General features: G+C 40.0%; 1 protein-coding gene across 4 annotated transcripts in view; it reads right to left on the bottom strand.

The window, feature by feature from the left end:
* LOC113657392 (serine/threonine-protein phosphatase 2B catalytic subunit alpha isoform) overlaps positions 1-15693 on the bottom strand; it is an 82991-nt gene extending 67298 nt beyond the window's left edge. For 2 of the 4 annotated variants that reach the window (XM_047812977.1, XM_027169126.2), the window contains exon 1: positions 15390-15693. In XM_047812977.1, the coding sequence (XP_047668933.1) occupies positions 15390-15450 (61 nt within the window). In that variant the 5' untranslated portion in view covers positions 15451-15693. The remainder of the gene's footprint in view (positions 1-15389) is intronic. The other 2 variants (XM_047812981.1, XM_047812983.1) reach the window with 2 other exon arrangements.
* Positions 15694-19098: the final 3405 nt, after the last annotated feature.

The following is a 19098-nucleotide window of genomic DNA, read 5'->3' as shown; positions in this document are numbered from 1 at the left end:
TCCAGGGCCAGAGTCAAGCCGTACTGTCAAGGAAGAAGAGGTTGTATGTGCTCTCTGCCATATAACTCACAGTGACATGTGGTAGAAGGCAGACCGCTCTTTCCTCTGAGTTTATTACAAAGCTCCCTGAAATTGCATGAGCTTCTGGCTTTAGTGGTGTAACTGAGTAGTGATACCTGATGGGAGGGAAGTAGCCAGGACTAAACTAGAGTGAAAAATTAGGGAAATATCCAACAAACCTGAACACTGTTCTGCATAAGCCACATTAAGAGCTCTGAAGCGTACAAAACATGCTGACAATAAAGTCCTGTTCTCTTCGTTACAGTTTAACTTCCACTGATCTTATCCAGTTTCCTGGACATGTTGTCTGAGCGGCTCTTGTGTGCTGGTATAAGCAAGCTAAATGTAATTATTTACTGATCAACACGCTTTATAAGCTGATGAAGCGGCATAGCTACATAGCTTCATTTTTATTACATATTACACTTTTCTACAAACTGCAAAACTACAAACTTTTCTATAAACTTTTTTTATTCATTTGAATAATCGGATCATTTCATATCTTGGCTGCTAAACTACTAGAGCTATTAGGAGAACTTAAATTTCTAAGCACTATGCTTTAGATGGGGATGTGGTAGCCTTGTGGTTAAGGTGTTGGACTACTGATGGGAAGGTTGTGAGTTCAAATCCCAGGTCCACCGAGCTGCCACTGCTGGGTTGCTGAGCAAGGCCGTTAACCCTCAAAGGCTGAGATAAAAATATAAGTCGTTTGGGATAAGGGTGTCTTCTAGATGCTGTAAACGCAAGGGCATTTTGCTGTTTTCGTACCTACACTCATTACTCGTTCATCTTCAGTAAGCATTTCATCCTGGTCAGTGTTGCATTGTATCTATCCAAAAGACACGAGGTGTGAGATGCAAATACATCTTTCATGGACTGCCAGGTCACATCAGGGACCCATGCAGACACACATTCACACACTCATACACACTGGGGGCAATTTAGTAGTCAGTGCATCTACTGGACGGTTTCTGGTAGATAAATGGAAACTCTGAGAACCCAGAGGAATCTGCACACAAACATTAAATCATGTTCGGGATCAAGGCGGCCCTGAGGCTGTGAAGGTGGCAAAGCTACCCGCTGCGCCACCTCTGTATTATACAAAGGCAGTACAATTCAATTACATGAAAGTATCCTCAACCACAGGGCTTCTACCTGTGGAGTTGGTAGCTGCAAAGCTAATCACTCATAGCTGGCAGCAAAATTATGATAAATACTATAACGGAAGAAGAATGTGGTGAGTCACGGGGTACTGGAGTAAAAGTGTGAGATTGTTCTGTCCTCATCTCTTCTAGCATGAAAGAAAAGCACTGAGGTTTGAAGCAACCAAATATTATTCAAGGAGAGAGATCATTTCGATCATGTAAGTGTGACCAGCTTTATTGTTGTATGGGGTACTTGTGTATGTGGTTTCATGTTTTAGTGTGTTAGGTGGAGCAGACCTGCAAATAGGAGATAGTGAAACAAGAGTCAGACAAACAATAAAGTAGCAGCAACCCAAAGCTAAGCAGAGAAAAAAAGAGGAAATAGAATTAAGGCTTGTGCTGCTTGGAACCAGAGGAGCCATTTTAAGCTGATGATTCATGCAATGTGTGCGAATTAAACACTGTAGTTCGAAATGGTTTTAATGGTACGGCGAGTGGCACATGACGGCATATTTACGTTGTTGATACAATACCTAACTGAAAAGGCATTTCTCATTTTAAAGTCATTAAAGGCTTTTTAGGAAAAAGATAGCAAAGAGATGTTATATTTATAAAGACCAGTACTAATGAATCATACATGGAGAATACAGGGACATATTAACAAGGGAGACTGTGTCGGTTTGGATTCATTATTGTCTTTGCAGGACCTGCCATGCTGTACAAACAAAGCTTCCGTAAGCAAACAGGATCTACCAGAGTGAAAACGGCACCACCTAAAACTGTTTGTGTGCAGAAACGCCTGCAGACAACCTTATACGATGCAACGTACGCCTACTTGACATGCTTTACTAACAGTGATGTGAACAAAAAAGATAATCCAGTTTTAAAAAAAATTGTTACTTGTACCCTATTACAAAAAACACAACCCTTCTCTAAGCACTGGTACTCGCTGACCTGCTGATGACAGATGGTGTATGATTGCATAATCATCAACTATTTGGATGTTAGCTAGTAGAGATGTGCTAATAAAGAACAGAGCTCAGCTAACGTTAATTTGAATGTTCACATTAGACTGATCGGAGATCTCTGTAACATGGTTGTTGGTACCAGACGGGTTGGTTCGTTTTTTTTTTAGAAACTGCTGGCCTCCTGGGTATTTCACACACAACAGTCTCTTGAATCTACACAGTATGATGCAAAGAAAAATAAACATCCAGTGAGCAGCAGTTCTGTGGGTGGAAATGCAGTGATGATAAGAGAAATCAGAGGAGAAAAGCCAGTCTTGTTGAAGCTGAAGTGAAGGGGACAGAAACTAAAACAATCACTCTGTACAACTGTGCTGACCAGAAAAGCATTTGGTTTCACTTCTGTCACAAAGAACAAGAATCTGAGGCTGCAGTGAGCACAGGTTCAAAACATCAAACTATATCTATATACAGTATATATACTCTTTTTGTTTAGGTTTATGTTCATGCCATAGAATTATTTAATTATTTCTGTATCAATATCTTTGTATTTAATGACTGTAAGTAGGCATTTTAGCATTTTGCAATAATGTGATACACATACACACACACACACACACACACACACACACACACACACACACACACACAGGATTGAAACAAAACACTGTATCGTAAACCTCAACCAGTTAACCAATGTCAGTCTAATTTAATGACTCATAGTCAGAAGTCGTAGTAGGTAGGCGGTCAGTGAGCACTCAGCACTGGTATAAGCTCTCTGTAATGAACCCATCCCAAGAGAGGAGACAAACTGCCATGAGCAATATTGCACAATCCACTCCCTCTGAGTATTAGCCAGGCTGTACCCCCAATGATATAGTTAGCACACAATCTACCACATTCATTCCACTGCTCTCTCTCTCTCTCTCTCTCCCCCCTTCCTCACTCACACACACACACACACACACACGCACACACACACACACACACACACACACACACACACACACACACACACACACACACACACACACACACACACACACACACACACACACACACACACACACACACACACACACACACACACACTCCCTTTCTCTGCATTCCATTGATATGCTGTCATGGCTGTGCACCACAACATCCCCCACTTCAAATATATATCTCCACCCCTCCCTTCAGGGCTTTCCCTCTGCCCAGTAATCCATCGTCTGCTTGCGCAGCTGACTTTTCACATCTCGATCTGTATATGGGCCGGTCTATCACACTGTGTTGAGAACCAGAAGGACAGAGGGCTTGTCCGTACTCGCCCAACATTTAAAATTGCAAAAAAAGAAAGAAAGAGAAAAAAAAAGAATAATAAATTGGCTCTGTGGCACAAACATGAACACAGACATAAAAGAAGAAAGAGGTTAAAATAAGTTGAAGATGATCACCCACTATGCGTTTAGTGCTCATGACAAACAGCCAGGTATCGTATAAAAAAAACAAAGAAAGAAAAATTGGCTCCACAGATATGCACTTGTGAGCATGAGGCATGTTAGAGCAGACACACCTGCATGTTCATATACCGCTTGCAGCCTTTTACAACCTTCACTTTGGAGCAAATCCAACTCCTTAAAGGCAAACTGAGCATCATAGTAAGTGTCAGAATTTACATTTTAATGTGCGAGAATGTCAGAAGCAAAAAGGAGGCTGTATTCTTTCCTGTTTTAGCTACATATAGTTTTGAGTTTTATGTCTGAAATGTGAGACAACTTTACAGATGTAGAGTCCATGATGCCACATCGGCCACTTTAATCGAGACAAAACCAATGATCACAGATATTTTGATGCTTGGCGTCAGTACAGTAAAGGATTATGCGAAACTCAAGAGATTATTAAAATATAATTTTATAAAAGAACACATTGCGTAATCTGACGTGAAATCTGAAATGAAATCAGTTTTTAAACCAGCTTTAGTTTCCAAACTTGGAAGACACTATGCAGCCACTTCTGTCACTGCCCTTCTTCCCTGACAACAGGCAACAATATTTGTAGTAAAGTGGCCAGTGATTGATCTCTGGCACTGCTGCTGCAGATTTCGAGAGGAGGATCTAATGGCATGCTATCTCTGGTACGTTCTTGCCAGTGCTGCAGAATGCCTGGGCTAACTGCTAAAGCTAGGAGTGATAGATACCGCTCTTCTGAGAGCAGTGCAGATCCTCACTGACCTCTGATGAAATACAAATTCTTTAACACAGATACGACCAGTAATACCTTACTGCTGTCAGCGTCGTTCAGACTTCTCATAATCTTGAATTACATAAACAGCTCCATGTCTCGAGTATATTCGGAAATACTGATCTGTGAAGAATTGTACATGACTGCATGACCTAAAGCCTGACCGGGGTGAATCTGCAAGCATAGGTGCCTTTAGCCTTGATACTGAGATTTGTATAGTAAGGGGAAAAAAACTAGCTTGTGAATTAAGGCCCATCATATAAGTCACAAAATATTCTGAAATGGGGAAAAAAAAATTCAGGAAATTCAGCTACTGGTCAGCTGTTAGCTTAATGAACAGTGGACAAGTCTGCTGTGCTTGTAAACAACAAACAGAAAGCCTTGACTCTCATTGTTGGTAGCTGATGGCAGGCTGCAACCTGAGCTGATGCGAGTAGTGGAAAATCGATGCGGGCTGTTTGAGTGCACAGGGACTCCCTGAGCTCCACCTGATTAATAGCAACGATCTGAAAGGGCACGTGCCTAATAAACACTGAAAAACAATCAACACTTTGTGCTTTCTTTTTCTTCACCACATAAAAGCTGCGTGTCAGACCTGTCGTCTTCGTTCATCCTCGGTGACAAAGCGTGAGTGCCTCCACTGCCATGAGCATCCCTGCACAACTGATACACAAAAACCGAAAGAATACAACCATGTCACATGACCAGCATGTGCTTTCTAGTGCGTAACAAAAATAAAAACCTGTAAAACATCAGGTAACCTGACAAGTAAAGCTCTGTAAGAAACGTATTCCAAACACTTACACACTTAACCTTCACCACACAATATCTGAGAGGGAATTACAATTCTAGTCTCATTTGTAAATCTAATATTTACACAGGCAGAAAGATTGAAAATCCAAGATATGTCAAACTATCTTAAAGCATATTGTCCCAGGTACCTTTAAAATATCTTAAAACATTTGGTCCAAAGTATCTCATCTAATTTATCCTTAAGCATCGTAAAATATTAAATCCAAATTGTCTTATCAACGATATCTTAGAGTATCTTAAAATATCTTATCCAAAGCATCAGATCTTATTCTACAGTTACGTGTGTTTTAGATCGTTCATCCCTGTTCAAGCGTGCTGCCATTATATTTAAACCCACAACAAAATATTCACTTCACGACCTTCTTTCGGTTTACTCCCCCGCTGACTTGCTTGATGGACAGCCAGTAAATAGCCACAAATCTACTACTGTTCTGAAATATCACAAACATTCCAGCTGTTCAGTGGTTCGGTCTGGATTGGGGGAAGAATCAGTGTTGACGAAGTATAAAGCTTACCGGGTTCAGAGTTCTCTGAAGCGCTCAGAGACACAGCACTTAAATCTAATCAGCATTAGAATGGAGTAATAGCGTGTATCGATTATGAAGCACTAGTTATTGACAAAATCGGTGGAAGTCAACAACTATGATAAGATTGGATCATAGCATCTGCAAGCAGAAATAAAGCACGAGAACTCCAAAGACTTATTTATGTTTGGCTTGGCATATAAACACAATACAGGGAAATACATTTTCAATCAATTCCAAGAAGCACGATTCGCTTTTATCCACAAGCCAAGTTTGCATTTCAAACAAGTCATGTGTGGTCTGAATCTGGACCGGCAGTACGTGTAATCCAATAATGGTAAAGGGTAAACATACTGAAATGAGCCGATCGTCTTTTTCCTTCTCCTCTTGCTGCAGACCTTGCAAAAGCAAAAGTGCAAGGTGCAACTGCAATTTGCAGCAGCGGTAATGGCTTGGCAAATTTAAAAAGTCACCTGAACAAACAGTGATAATGCAGTCAGCCTGGTGACATGGCAACAATATGAAAGAGCTTCTGCTACGGGGGGGGGGGGGCACCGTGATAACCCCCTAAACTGCACATTAACAAAATACCATTTAATAGCAGACAAATTCATGAGCTTCAATTTGGCGTTCAAAGCAATTCAACTCAATAACCCCATTGATTCTGCCTCATTTGCACTCAACAGCATTACACAGAGCGGCACTATTCCTCCTTTTATCCACCGTGACTAATGTACATGGACGTTGGAATACATAACCTGTGCACATAGCTGAAGTGTTATGAAGCAAAGGACACAGCAGCAAAACAATATGAACTGGGAGTGAATATTAAAAATGTCCCAAACCCCTGCTGTAGTGAGCAGGAACAAATTTGGCCTAAACAAAAACACGCAAAACTCCCCCTGAGCTCGGGATTGAACCGGGGACCCTGAAGCTGTGAGGCAGCAATGACGGGCCACACTGGCTGTACCGAATATTAAGTTACCAATTACTAAACGAAAGAAATGAATGAAAAGGGCAGGTCACCTCACACACGTGCAATCTCACTTCAAATTCACCAGGGACATGCTGTGTTACAGCACGTCTATCAGGAGCCATTTAAACATTCATCCAAAATAATCCAAAATGCATAAACATTATAATACTGTTCCTTACAAAATACATTTGGACGTATATGAACGGAGATCTCAATATCCTAAGCCAAATGACCATTATCCCTAGCACATCAAGGCACTGAGACCTTCATCACCTGTACTAACCAGAACTAACTATTAAAACTAAATCTACTGTCGGTCAGCTTCCTCTGGAGCCATTTGCATACAAAATCATCCCCCGCCCCCGATTCCACAAAATTCCCTGAAGTTAAGCTTCTCTGATCCGTTTATGCAAGCCTTATGCTGAGCGCGTTAGCCGCTTCTCATTGGCACAAAGCTGAAACGTGTAATAAGCTAATGCGAAAGTAATCTAATCAGAGCTCGCCCAACGCTCAAACACCACAGTTTGTGTTGTCAAACTACAGCTTCGTGTGATGATTCCAGCACAAAGCTAATGTCACGTTTGGGCTCAAGGCAGCAGGTGTATGAATATTTTGACACCACCACACTAATGTCTTTTAAACCATGTGGGTCAAGTTATGAAGTCACTTTAATGATTAAATGTGCTATAAAAGTATATATAAATTGATCACCCTGCATATACTGCAGCAAACATGTCCATTTGTTTACCATCGCACAACACCTTGTAAATCTAAGTAGAACACGTAATTAAATCTAACTATATAATTACTTATAAATATACTGACATGACACTGCATGCAGGGGAGAAATGTTACACCAAAAGCATTGCTTAATGTAGAAACAAACATTTAAAAGTGATCTTAAGATGAATCATACAATTCAACCCTTCCAAAATAAACAACAAATAAAAACTGGATAAAAAGGGTTGGTCATGAAACCTCAACATGTATAGAGACATTTTTTTTTGTGTGCAGACTGCAGTCCTGGGCTAGACCAAATTTATTGAGTCATGCACTAGTCAAGCTAATTGCTTTAATACTAAAAGGGTAATAACACCACTCTACAGTAATTAAGCTCTTTTTGACAATATTTGACTAAATATTCTTTAAAGCAAAGAGCTATTTTCCATTTTTGTCTCTAGCATCACAATTAGCCTTCATTGGCTCCGGTGAGGGTGGATCACAATGAGCCCTTCATCTGCTTGAAAAACATTACTGCAAATAAGCCTGAACGAGTTTTTTCACTTTTCCTCACCAGCACATAAACTGCACACACAAACACATATTCTGGTTGGTGGAAAACATGTATAGAGAGGGGGGAAAATAAAACCTGGTGAGAAAGCATCGACACTAAAAGTGCCTCTGATGTTCTTTGTGTTATTAGCAGCATGTGCTCGGCTTGCCCGTGTACATACAGTACATACTTGTGTCACACTGCACCTCTCCCAGCGCCAGGCTAAACAGATGGACTCTCTAGCTCCTCTGCCTGAAACCCTCCTACGCTGGTCATGCAGTGCCTCCAGAAACTCCTCACTAATTCCATAGCAGGTCAGGAGTGTTTTCTGCTGCCACAGTACTACTGGGGTGCTTGGGAGAAAGCTGGTCTGAGTGGGAGAAGACCAAAAGAAAAAAAAAGCACTGTGTGTCTGCTCTGCATGATTTCACAACACCAGTGTGTTTGGCATGGTTTCCCATCACTACTGCTGAGAGATGGCTGGAGTTTTCTGCTTTAGTCCTACACACGGGAGACTGAGTGTATTCTGTGTCTGGGGCTGAGTGAGCGGTGTTATATATATATATTACTGACTCTGAAGCTAGAGTTGTAGTGCTGACGCTGAGGTAGCTCTTCTCCTTACATTCCTCCCTCTCAGCCTCTCATGCTACTCTCCTCTGCTCTGCTCTTCTGACAGGGACTCGTCTCTGTCGCTCTTCACATCAACACTGTCTCAGCAGCTCAACTCTTGCCACCTTCCACACTCGAACATGTTGTGCGACGACATGCTGAGAGACCGTCCTGTCGCACGCGGCACAGTAACCTGCACACTTCACCAAATGCCTGGTCACCTGAACACACTGCAGGACTGCACAGTGATGGAGCTCTACATTCTTCTAAATTATCAGAACAGTCAAACACATACAGACTCATGACGGAGAAAGCCTGTAGTGTTTCCCTAATTAGCGCCTGCAAATAAGACACTGATAAGAGTAGGAATGCTGTATAGGATAACATGTACCTACTGCCTGATTCACACAATGTCTAGACATTTAGAACAGGTTACATCCAGCAAGCAATGGCTGCACTGTTCAAGTACCCTTGAAACAGTTTCTTAGCCGCTTCGATCTGAAAAAGGAAACCAGAGTACACTGCCCACGGGGTAAGTGGACGATCACAGGTACGTGATATTTACACAGATATACATCATCAAAACATTTCGATCATTATAATCAGAATCATGAAAATAGAATAAAATAAAAATAACGAGAACAAGAAAGACACATTTATTTTGATTTTAAAGACAACTCGATAAACTCTTCAGGGGGTTCATGAGGAAATCCATCTTTGTGTGTGTAAGTGGGTGTAAATGTGATATACACACAAGCTGACTGAATCCACACTGAACAGTAGGTGGCTTGAAGCATGGGTTTGAAGTACGCGGAGTTACTTTAAAGTTTCTTCAAATGACTCAGCAGGGAGCAGGCGGTGTCAGGACCACGGGCTTCTCTCGCCTAGGTGCTCATCTACCCGAGTCTAATGTCACATGCTATCAGTCTATGGATGCATTAGCGAATCCCGGCAGTAGCTTCGTGGAGGCTTTCAACAGACCTCACAGACTGAAAAACGATCGACTTGCTGAGTCACTGTAGTTCAGCTACACAGGGACTGGCAGTGTAATCGCAGGTGATTATGCGAGTTGGGATAATAGGATGAGAACGCAGTCTTACTCGCAGCTTGGCTGACATGACAAGTAATTAAAGTGTCTTTTATTGAGGAATTAATTTAATTAATTTGTCTAACTGTTCTTCTAATTTGATCATAAACAGTTCCCAACAGTCCCAACCCTATTACGTTTCATTAGGCCAGCATGGGGTAGAGAAAACCACCAGCATATCTGACATACGTTCTGATGGAACATTTAACAAGGCTTGGATCTTGGGACACTTCTCCACACAGAACATTTAAACCTCTTTTATAGTTTACAGTGCAGACTATGTGGGTTTACTAGGGTCCAAATCTAAACACTTGGGAGTTTCTAAAGCATTTCTATTGTTTTCCATCTTCTTGTTGAAAGCTCTATAAGTGACGCTTTTCATCGTATGTAATCCACTTTTGTCACCAAAACTGATGGTGTACATGACTAAAAGTTTGTTTTACAGCTTTCTCATCTGATCATAAACCCGAACACACGAAGCCAATTGTAGTTCTAGTAAATTTCAAAGGAAGGGCTTCTTTCTTGCAGCACGAAAGCTTGTTGTTATGAAAGTGATCTTTAAACTTGAAAACCACAAAGCTCAACGGCAACATTTTAAAACCTTTCTGATCTTTGGACTTTTAATTGTACCTCACTGTGTGCGTGGAAAGTGTTCTTGTTTGTCCAGTTGTTGGCAGTTTATGGTACCTATCTGTTCTTTACTGCACATGTATTTTTATATCCATTACCTGATTTGTGCAGGTCAGTGGTCATATCGCATTTGGGCTGAACGGTCTTTGCTTTTGTTCGCTGGTTAAAAACCGCAAAAAAGTATCAGCCTCAAATGCACCTCATAATTCTAGCTCTGAGGAACAGGACATATATATATATACATATATATATATATATATATATATATATATATATATATATATATATATATATACACATACACACACACACACACACACACACACACACACACACACACACAAACACACACACACACACACACACACACATATACATGTACTGTATGTAATGGACCATAAGCATTAAATTAAGCCTGAGAAGTGAAAACCCTGGGGGGACTTCTTATGGCCACTTGTACTACAAATAAACTGTAGTTTATGGGTTGAATGATCTGTATCTTTAATTTTTCAAGCACATAGGCTTTATTCCAGCTCAAACCAAAACTGTTAAGAATTTCACAATGGTATTTGTGTAGGCTGCAGAATTACTGGAGCTTTATCCAGTAAGACTTCATGATTTGTTTTTTGTTGTTTAAAGCCTGAACATAAGCACGAAAGGAAAGTGTGGAAAGAAAAAGACAAACAAACATTGCTGCATTCAGATTAGTTTAAACTGCATTAGTCAGAAAGCTAGTGATATCCCAACAAGCGTAATATTTTCTACTCTGAATATATTTCATCTGGGTAAATACTTAAATAAACTCTTCTTGTCGTTATTGTTCATCATCTGCTTGTATGTTGGCACATACACTACCTGCCCCATCATATAATACAAACACAATACTAACACTAATAACATCTTATGCTTCAACTTAAATGCAACAAAAAAAATGAATCCTTCAAAAACAAATGCTGGAGAATCCAGATTAGTTAATGGTCATGAGAGCTAAGCTGGACATCAAGCTGCTCATCACCAACACCCTCCTATAGGTCATATAGTGCACTACATAGTGTGTGGGGAAGCCATTATGCTTCCTGTCTTGTGTAGGACACATATGTAGGCAGTAAGCCATTCAGTAAGCCTACTCTTGGATGTGCTGTTACTATAGAAACAGCTGTAAATCAAGGTTTGTACCTCATGCACAGCAATCAGAGCAACCAAAAAAAAAAAAGAAGAATAAATTGCTGTTACTGGAACCAAATACCCTAAACTGTTTAAAATCTCTTTAAATGTTCATTTATTTAAACATTTCTTTACATGCTGGGAAATAACTGCCCGGGTGGCTCGTTCTTCTGGCTACTGAATACGCGGAAATGTGTCCGATTTATTACGGTAAGTCCTTTTCCAGTAAATGGTTGCTCTTAAGAGCCAGTCAAAGCTTCAAAATAATACTGGCCTGGCTTCATAACTGTAGCGCACAAACAGCCAAACCCCACCCACCTGTGCCAACAGCTAGTTAGCCATGTTAACACATCACTTCTCAGCCTTTCCAACATGTTCAGTCTGGTCCCATTCTCACCTCAAGTCCCTGGATCAAATTAAGTTCATGAAAAGTACGGTGGCATCCAAGACACTCTAATACATCAATGGGTACATGGGTACTAGAATGGGAACAAGTTGCAAATGAACAACCGTACGATCCAAAATATCCTCTTAATTGTAGTGTAATTATATAACCATAAATTATATGACTATTGTCTCAATTCGGCAAATGAACCTACGTGCAAAGAAAACTTAAACTTACCTTAATTATGCAGTCGTTATCAATTTTGCAGAACAATGATGCATTTAAGGGTTGGATAAAAACAAAACACACAAAAAACAACAAATACTCCTGCTGCTCTACATCACATCTAGCCACAACCATAGTGCATAGACAAAATCAAAAATCTGTTTGTGCCACAGCTCAATAATACATCAAATCTATGACGCCCTCTGAGAGCAGTCTGCCCTGCAGTAATATCCACTCTTCCTCAGAGACCAAACACGTTGTAGCAGGTGTAATGAATGCATCGCAGCTCTTACTTAGCCACACCTGTTAACAAAGCCTGTCCATCGACCTGTCCATCTGCTTGTCTTTTGGCTTCCTTCTCTCACATTTTCTTTCTGAACACATAAAGGCTCTATTAGCATACGGAGCTGTGCTTCTACAAAAGACGCTGAAGGAAAAAAAAAAACACAAGCAAGACGGAATTACAGAACAGACAGGATCGTTTAAAACTCCAGAAATGCTGCTGAACTATGGAAATGCTGCTGTGCTGCACATTTCGACTCTGGAGAGAAGAAAACAAAAATTTCCTCTGAATGTTAAAGAAATCTCTCTCAACAATTCTGAGCTTCTCTAAACCCAGTACTAGAACCTTGGCATAAAGGAGAAGATTGTATGCAAAATAAGATGCAAGCAAATGACCTAGTAGGTTTTGCCTGCATATAGCGGAAACTGATTTATAAACAGTGAGGCTATGGTGAAGTCGGCTAGCAGGCGGTGCTGGAGTCGACCGTGTTGTAAATACAGGGAGCAGGACAGGTAAACAAATGAGAGGCTTCTCGGGCAGCTGAATAAATATCCTAATATTCCACCAACAGTGACACAGCATTTATGAAAAATGAATCTGCACTCTGCTCATTAAAGCTACATGTCTGTGCTTGAATACAAGAATAAAAGCATGATAAAGGCATAAATACAACTCATAAAAGCATCTTTACAACAAGTTGAAGTGCTACACTATGGGTACGCTTCGATTTATCTCTCCTGACAGACCTGATCGATGGAAGATTTGCAGCACTTTATACAAGTCACTCTTATCATAGCACTAATATTTCTATTGGGGCAAGAAAAGAAAAAAGAAAGAAAAAAAAAAGTCATGCATTTCTTGCTTTACATTACTGTAGGAGCCTTTCATCAAACCACCAGCTAATAAGGTGAGAAAGGAAGCAACAATTCTTTCCTTCCTCTCTTCCTTCCCCACCCTTTTCAAACCTCATTCAACCCTGAGCAAAGCACTTTGTGCCACTGCACCCATTACTCTGATACCTTGTGCCATGATCTTTGAAATATTTATAATGCAGGGTCCTTTCAAAGGCACTCTGAACCCTTTTCGTTCGCATCCTCTGGCCAACGAGAGGAAATTGCTCTTCACAGCGGAGTCCTAACGAGACGCAGCCGAATGAAAGAGAGCAAAAGACCTATCGGCTCGCGGAAGGGCTTTCTTATGAGAGCAATCAATTCATATCAGAAGGGTGCATTTATACAACAGCGCATATCTAAAGAACGGATCACATCGGTATTGCAAAGTGTTTGCCTGCAAGGAAGGCTGCAAATTGGTATTTAACTTGGTGGGCAGAGAGTGTAAAAGAGGTGCCAGTGCAAGCGGTCATTCTAAGGGGCAAAGACTCCATACTGAGCTGGTCAGTGTAAAAAAAAAAAATTTAAAAAAAAATAAAAAAAATAAATAAATAAATAAAACACAAGCATCATAAGTAATAATACTTAGAGGCACAACCTGTTAGGTTTATGATGCTTCAATGGAGGAGTTGTGCAAAAGTTAAAGCTCCAGTTAAAGACTGCAGAATTATAGCTTTGGGTTTTAAATTCTAAATAAATTTGGGGGTGGGGGTGGGTTTAAAGTATAAAATGCCTGACTTATCACTAAAAGGTGATTCGAAAAATTAATTGGCTTTCTGAGGCAGCTCTTATAGTGAGACTTGGCTCGCATACATGATATAAATTGTTTTGTTTTTCTTTATTATTTCCAACACCAGTGCTGTTAGTCTTTTAATCAAAATGTTTCCATGGAAACCTCCTTTTTAATGTGAGCTGTTTATTGGTGTGAACAGTGAGTCGTGTTTTGGAGGACAGGGAGAATAGAGAGGATCCGCCCGAAACCCAGCTTGTTAAAAACTGCATGTAGTCAAGCGTATCAGAGGAGGTGATCAATTACCAGGGTAAATGAAAATAAATCTTCTTAATGACTTAGAGACACAGGTGGTATAATAACATTAATGCAAAGTTGCTGATTCATTTGTAGTGCCTTGCTGATTTTACCAACGGGCAGCTAGATTCAACACAAATTACAAGTCATGTTGCTTTTGTTCATTAAAAGAGAAAGAGAGAGAGAAAAAAGCAAACTTTGTAAGGGGGGGGGGGATTTGCAATAAGCCGTTTGGGAGCAAAAAAAAAAGATTCGACTCTTTTGGTGAGTTGAGCCAAATGATTTGATTCACTGAAAAGAAGAGGAATTCCCATAACCGCTGAGTGAGTAGACTAACCTCGGTAATACAATGCCACATAGTAAAGAATACTCAGTCACAGGATGGCATTTCGCAATCAAAACAAATAAGAGAGAGATAAAAAAAAATGTTTTGTTTTGGTTTTTTTTTTATAAAAAAGGGGCCACGACCTGTCAAACTGCAGCATGACCAAGCTGAGGATTAGTATTAGTGCTCTGGTCCACCCTGTAACCCGAGTGTGAAACGTGCATGTTTCATAGCATAATACACAGCTGTTGAGCAACACCTGGGTGGTGGACTGACTGACTGACTGACACACACACACACACACACACACACACACACACACACACACACTGACTGGCACACTGACTGTCTGCCCGTCAGACAGTCAGTGTGTCCGTCAGTCAGTCAGTGTGTCCGTCAGTCAGTCAGTGTGTCCGTCAGACAGACTTCACACTTCATCGCGCGCTTTGCTAAAACAACGTTTATAACACCGAATGTCACAAAGTAAACACACAATAATATTAAACTCCACAGACACGTCGTGACAACACGACTCTACTGACAAAAGACACACGTTCAGACACACACACGTTGTCACTGTGAGCCAATGAGACGTGCTAATAAAATAACTACCTTTTGACTTCCTACTTTCACCAGCCGGCTAACACCCTTTTTTCCCCCCCTAAACAGGCAACTGGTCCCGTTTCTAGACCCTGAACCGAAGAAGGGTTTTAGAGATATTATTTTTACACACATACGTTAATGTCTGTAAGCACAATACAGAGTTGTTTTAGCTTCATACTCACATTTAACAACTCTCTCCGTCGTAGACAACTTCGGATCATCATTCGGTTTGTTTTCAGACATTTCCAGTCAAATGTGTGTGTTCGTCTGTCTCTCTGTTTTCTTCTCTAGTCCTCGCTCAAAGACTCTTCCCCAAAACGGGAGACTGCGGTGATATTGCTCACTCCTATCACTCGCCGGAAATACTTGCAACAGGGTAACAAATTTCAGCGCCGTTACTGTAGCTCCGTCTGATTTACAGCGCTACTATGGCCAGACTCTTACCCCACAAACCGACCAACCAACCTCTTCACCCCCCTTCCTCCCAGCTAGTGCAACCTAACCTGAATTCCTTGACACGCCCACGACCAGTGTGCTATTTCTATTGGTTAAAAACATCCTCCCGCGCTACATATTTGGTCAACGATTGGCTGTGAGATGTGTCAATCTCTTTTATGTGTACAATTTAGAGTTGGCGTTGAGGAAAGGCAGTGTGTGATTATACAGTAGTTCATCGTGTATCTCGTGTGTGTGTGTGTGTGTGTGTGTGTGTGTGTGTGTGTGTGTGTGTGTGTGTGTGTGTGTGTGTGTGTGTGTGTGTGTGTGTGTGTGTGTGTGTGTGTGTGTGTGTGTGTGTGTGTGTGTATTTCTAGAGCGTGTGTGTGAGTGTGTGAATGTGTGTGTATCTAGTGTGTGTGTGTGTTAAAGATGGAACATGATGAAAATCAGGGCCTTTATTCATATTTTCATGAAAACTCGAAAAAAAATAATATTATTGTAGATATTTCACCCAAGGCTGATGATCCATCATTTTAACACTTAGATCTGTGAATAAAAAAATAAATGATGTTTTATTGTGTCCATTGGACACTCCAACGCCAAAGGAAGCTGTGTGCTGGGTCTCTAGTACATATATATTCATCTGTATATTTTGTTCATAGTACATATATTCATCTGTATATTATATTCATAGCACATATATACATTTACCTGTATATTATATTCATAGTACATACACGTCTGTAAATTACTGTTTATAGCAATAGTCATATTTTGTTACATCCTGTAAATTTCAGTTATAATTATAGTCATCTGTATATTATGTTCATAGTACACACACATCTGTAAATTACTTCCATATTACCATTTTATTTAACTTATCTAAACCTTGTACAAACTGTATATCCTGCACTTACTGCTATTGCACTCTGGTTAGACCTAAACTGCATTTCGTTGCCTTGTACTTGTATATGTGTAATGACAATAAAGTTGAATCTAATCTAATCTGATCTAGTCCTCAAAATGTTCCTTCCCTTTTCCTAGGTATAATCCAGCTAACAGGTTTCAAAAATCAAATCAATATAATCATCATAAGTTTTCATTCTGGCATCCACTTCAGATTATTTCTGTAGACCAAATGTGTAGGTGGTTGATTACTTTTAAGTCAACTTTTATAAGTTGTATACATTAGGACAGAAGAGCGGATATATGACTCTGATTTTATTTGTCACATACATGGTTATATACAGTAAAGAATAGCAATATACTGTGAAACAAAAACCCGGCCTGCTTTTCATTGGACTTTTCATGTAATAACTAAATTAAATAAGCAATAATTACATATAGAATATTTATTTGAAGTATGTAAAAATGTTGATGTACCAATTGTGCAACAGAACAGTGTTCCATACGTTTTTATAACCTAGAGAGTAGATTTAAAGAACCTATCAGTGCCAGGTGTATCAAGCTACATCGACATTCGTTACACTATATAACAGTTGTTGTTCCTACTACTGGTTGCCATAGCAATAGCGTTTTGTAGTGGGTGGTACAACTAGCATTCCACTTGACAACTAATCAGTTTTTTGCTAATTAAATATATATATAGCAACGGATATATGAATCAAGATGAAGAAGAAGCAGTCCCTGCACTTTGCCACAAATTGCGTGACCTCTATTGTCATCCCTGCGATTGGAAGTTGCTGTTCCAAGTTGTTCCATAATTGCATAAAGTTAAACTTCATGCAATTCACTAGTCACTAGTTCTCACTAAAAATGCATGGTCTCTGATCATATTGTCACTGAGTCATGTGTGTGAATGCAGAATCAGTTACATTTAAACAAAACATAACAAGAACCCTGTATGGGCTCTTTCCTTTACGTAACTCCTGGCCAACTGTATAATTTAATAGGTTGAGTGGAGAGTAGTGCAAGTGACTATACTATACTATGCAGGGCCTCTAGGTGAAAATGACTCTCAATAGAAAGAAGGAAGATCATTTGTAGAGAGAGCAGACATTTTGCTTACACCCCTGGGTACAGCACATAACTAGGCACACACTAGGTTGCATTTTACCATCCGGTGTTCTTAAAACATTTTATAGTCTCCAGTCTGTCAACCCTCGACTTTACTGAGGCGGTGAAGCTGTCAGAAAGAAGTATGAGAAAGAAATTACATGGTACATAACAAAGACATGCAGAGTTTGATCTGTTTCTCTGAAGATTGGCTTGATATACACGAGTAGGTGCAAATGCATAGGGAGATCTGACCTTTAAACTTTTCAATCTCTTATACTAAATGTAATAGGAATGGAAAGCCAAGGGGCCATATCCATCTATGAATAATAATAGTCTGAACTGTAAAGATAATTCAGTTTGAGATTTAAAATGCTCATAAAATAATATGCAGTCGAAAATGCAATTTTTTTTAAACACATAGTAGCTTATACGATGTAAGCTTTCTCATGTCTTCTCACCAATCAAATAGTTATAGAGGCATAGTAAAATGAAATTAACCAAGCTTCCTTTTTGTCATGCGTGTTCAACCGGTCAGATTTGACATTCTGATCCAATCATTTGAACATTATATCGATGCTCATACCTTGTTGCATTGAGCTAATCGCCCCTTAAGAAGAGCAAATAGAAGTAGATTGCATATAGGTTTGAAATCCATATTTGACGATTTAGGTGACCTGTATTGACAGTAGAATAAGTTCCCTTAAATATTTAAGTAGCTGTCATTAGTAACAGGTACTTTTACTCATCTCCTGTTATGACAAAAGTACATTTATCCTTTGACAGGTAAAAGTATTAGGCACATTTCCTCTGGCCATTTTCTACATTCCCTTCTTAGGCATGAGACAGAGATAAGAAATCCTTGTGATGTTATATTAGGCCTGAGAAAATCCTCAAACCCTGAAAGGACAAAAAAAAAGATGGATTCTGTCTTATTGCAGCCTTTCAGTTAAGCCCTGCACAAACATTACTCTGAAGTCACCACAGACCGAATTACTCACCTGACATTTTATCAAGGATAAATATTTGCAAGTGAGCAGCAAGGCTGCATTATCACACACTGCTTTTGGCACAGCGTGAGTCCTACTTTCTGTCAGATGTGCAGACAGATGCTTCACACTCTGCCGCTGGAGGCCTGGACGTTATCCTCTCAGGCTTGTTGAAATACAGCCACAGAAGACACAGACGATCTTTGTAAACACTGATAATGACATCTCTATCACTACACTGGAACTTGTCCTTATGGGCCCTAATGTAATCCAGATTAGCCTTGTTCAACAAAGATTTGGTTGTCATAAATTGTCAAGCCACCACACCTAGGCTTGGTGTTGTTAAGATAAGATTGGGATTGTTGAGTCTTCCCATAATATACGAAGTCACTCTTTGCTGTGATCATAACATCCAGTCTTCTTGGAAGATTTTCTGATAGATTTGGGA

Source organism: Tachysurus fulvidraco, chromosome 1, assembly GCF_022655615.1.
Source record: "Tachysurus fulvidraco isolate hzauxx_2018 chromosome 1, HZAU_PFXX_2.0, whole genome shotgun sequence".
NCBI classification, from domain to species: domain Eukaryota; kingdom Metazoa; phylum Chordata; class Actinopteri; order Siluriformes; family Bagridae; genus Tachysurus; species Tachysurus fulvidraco.
This window is presented reverse-complemented; position numbering and strand designations above follow the sequence as displayed.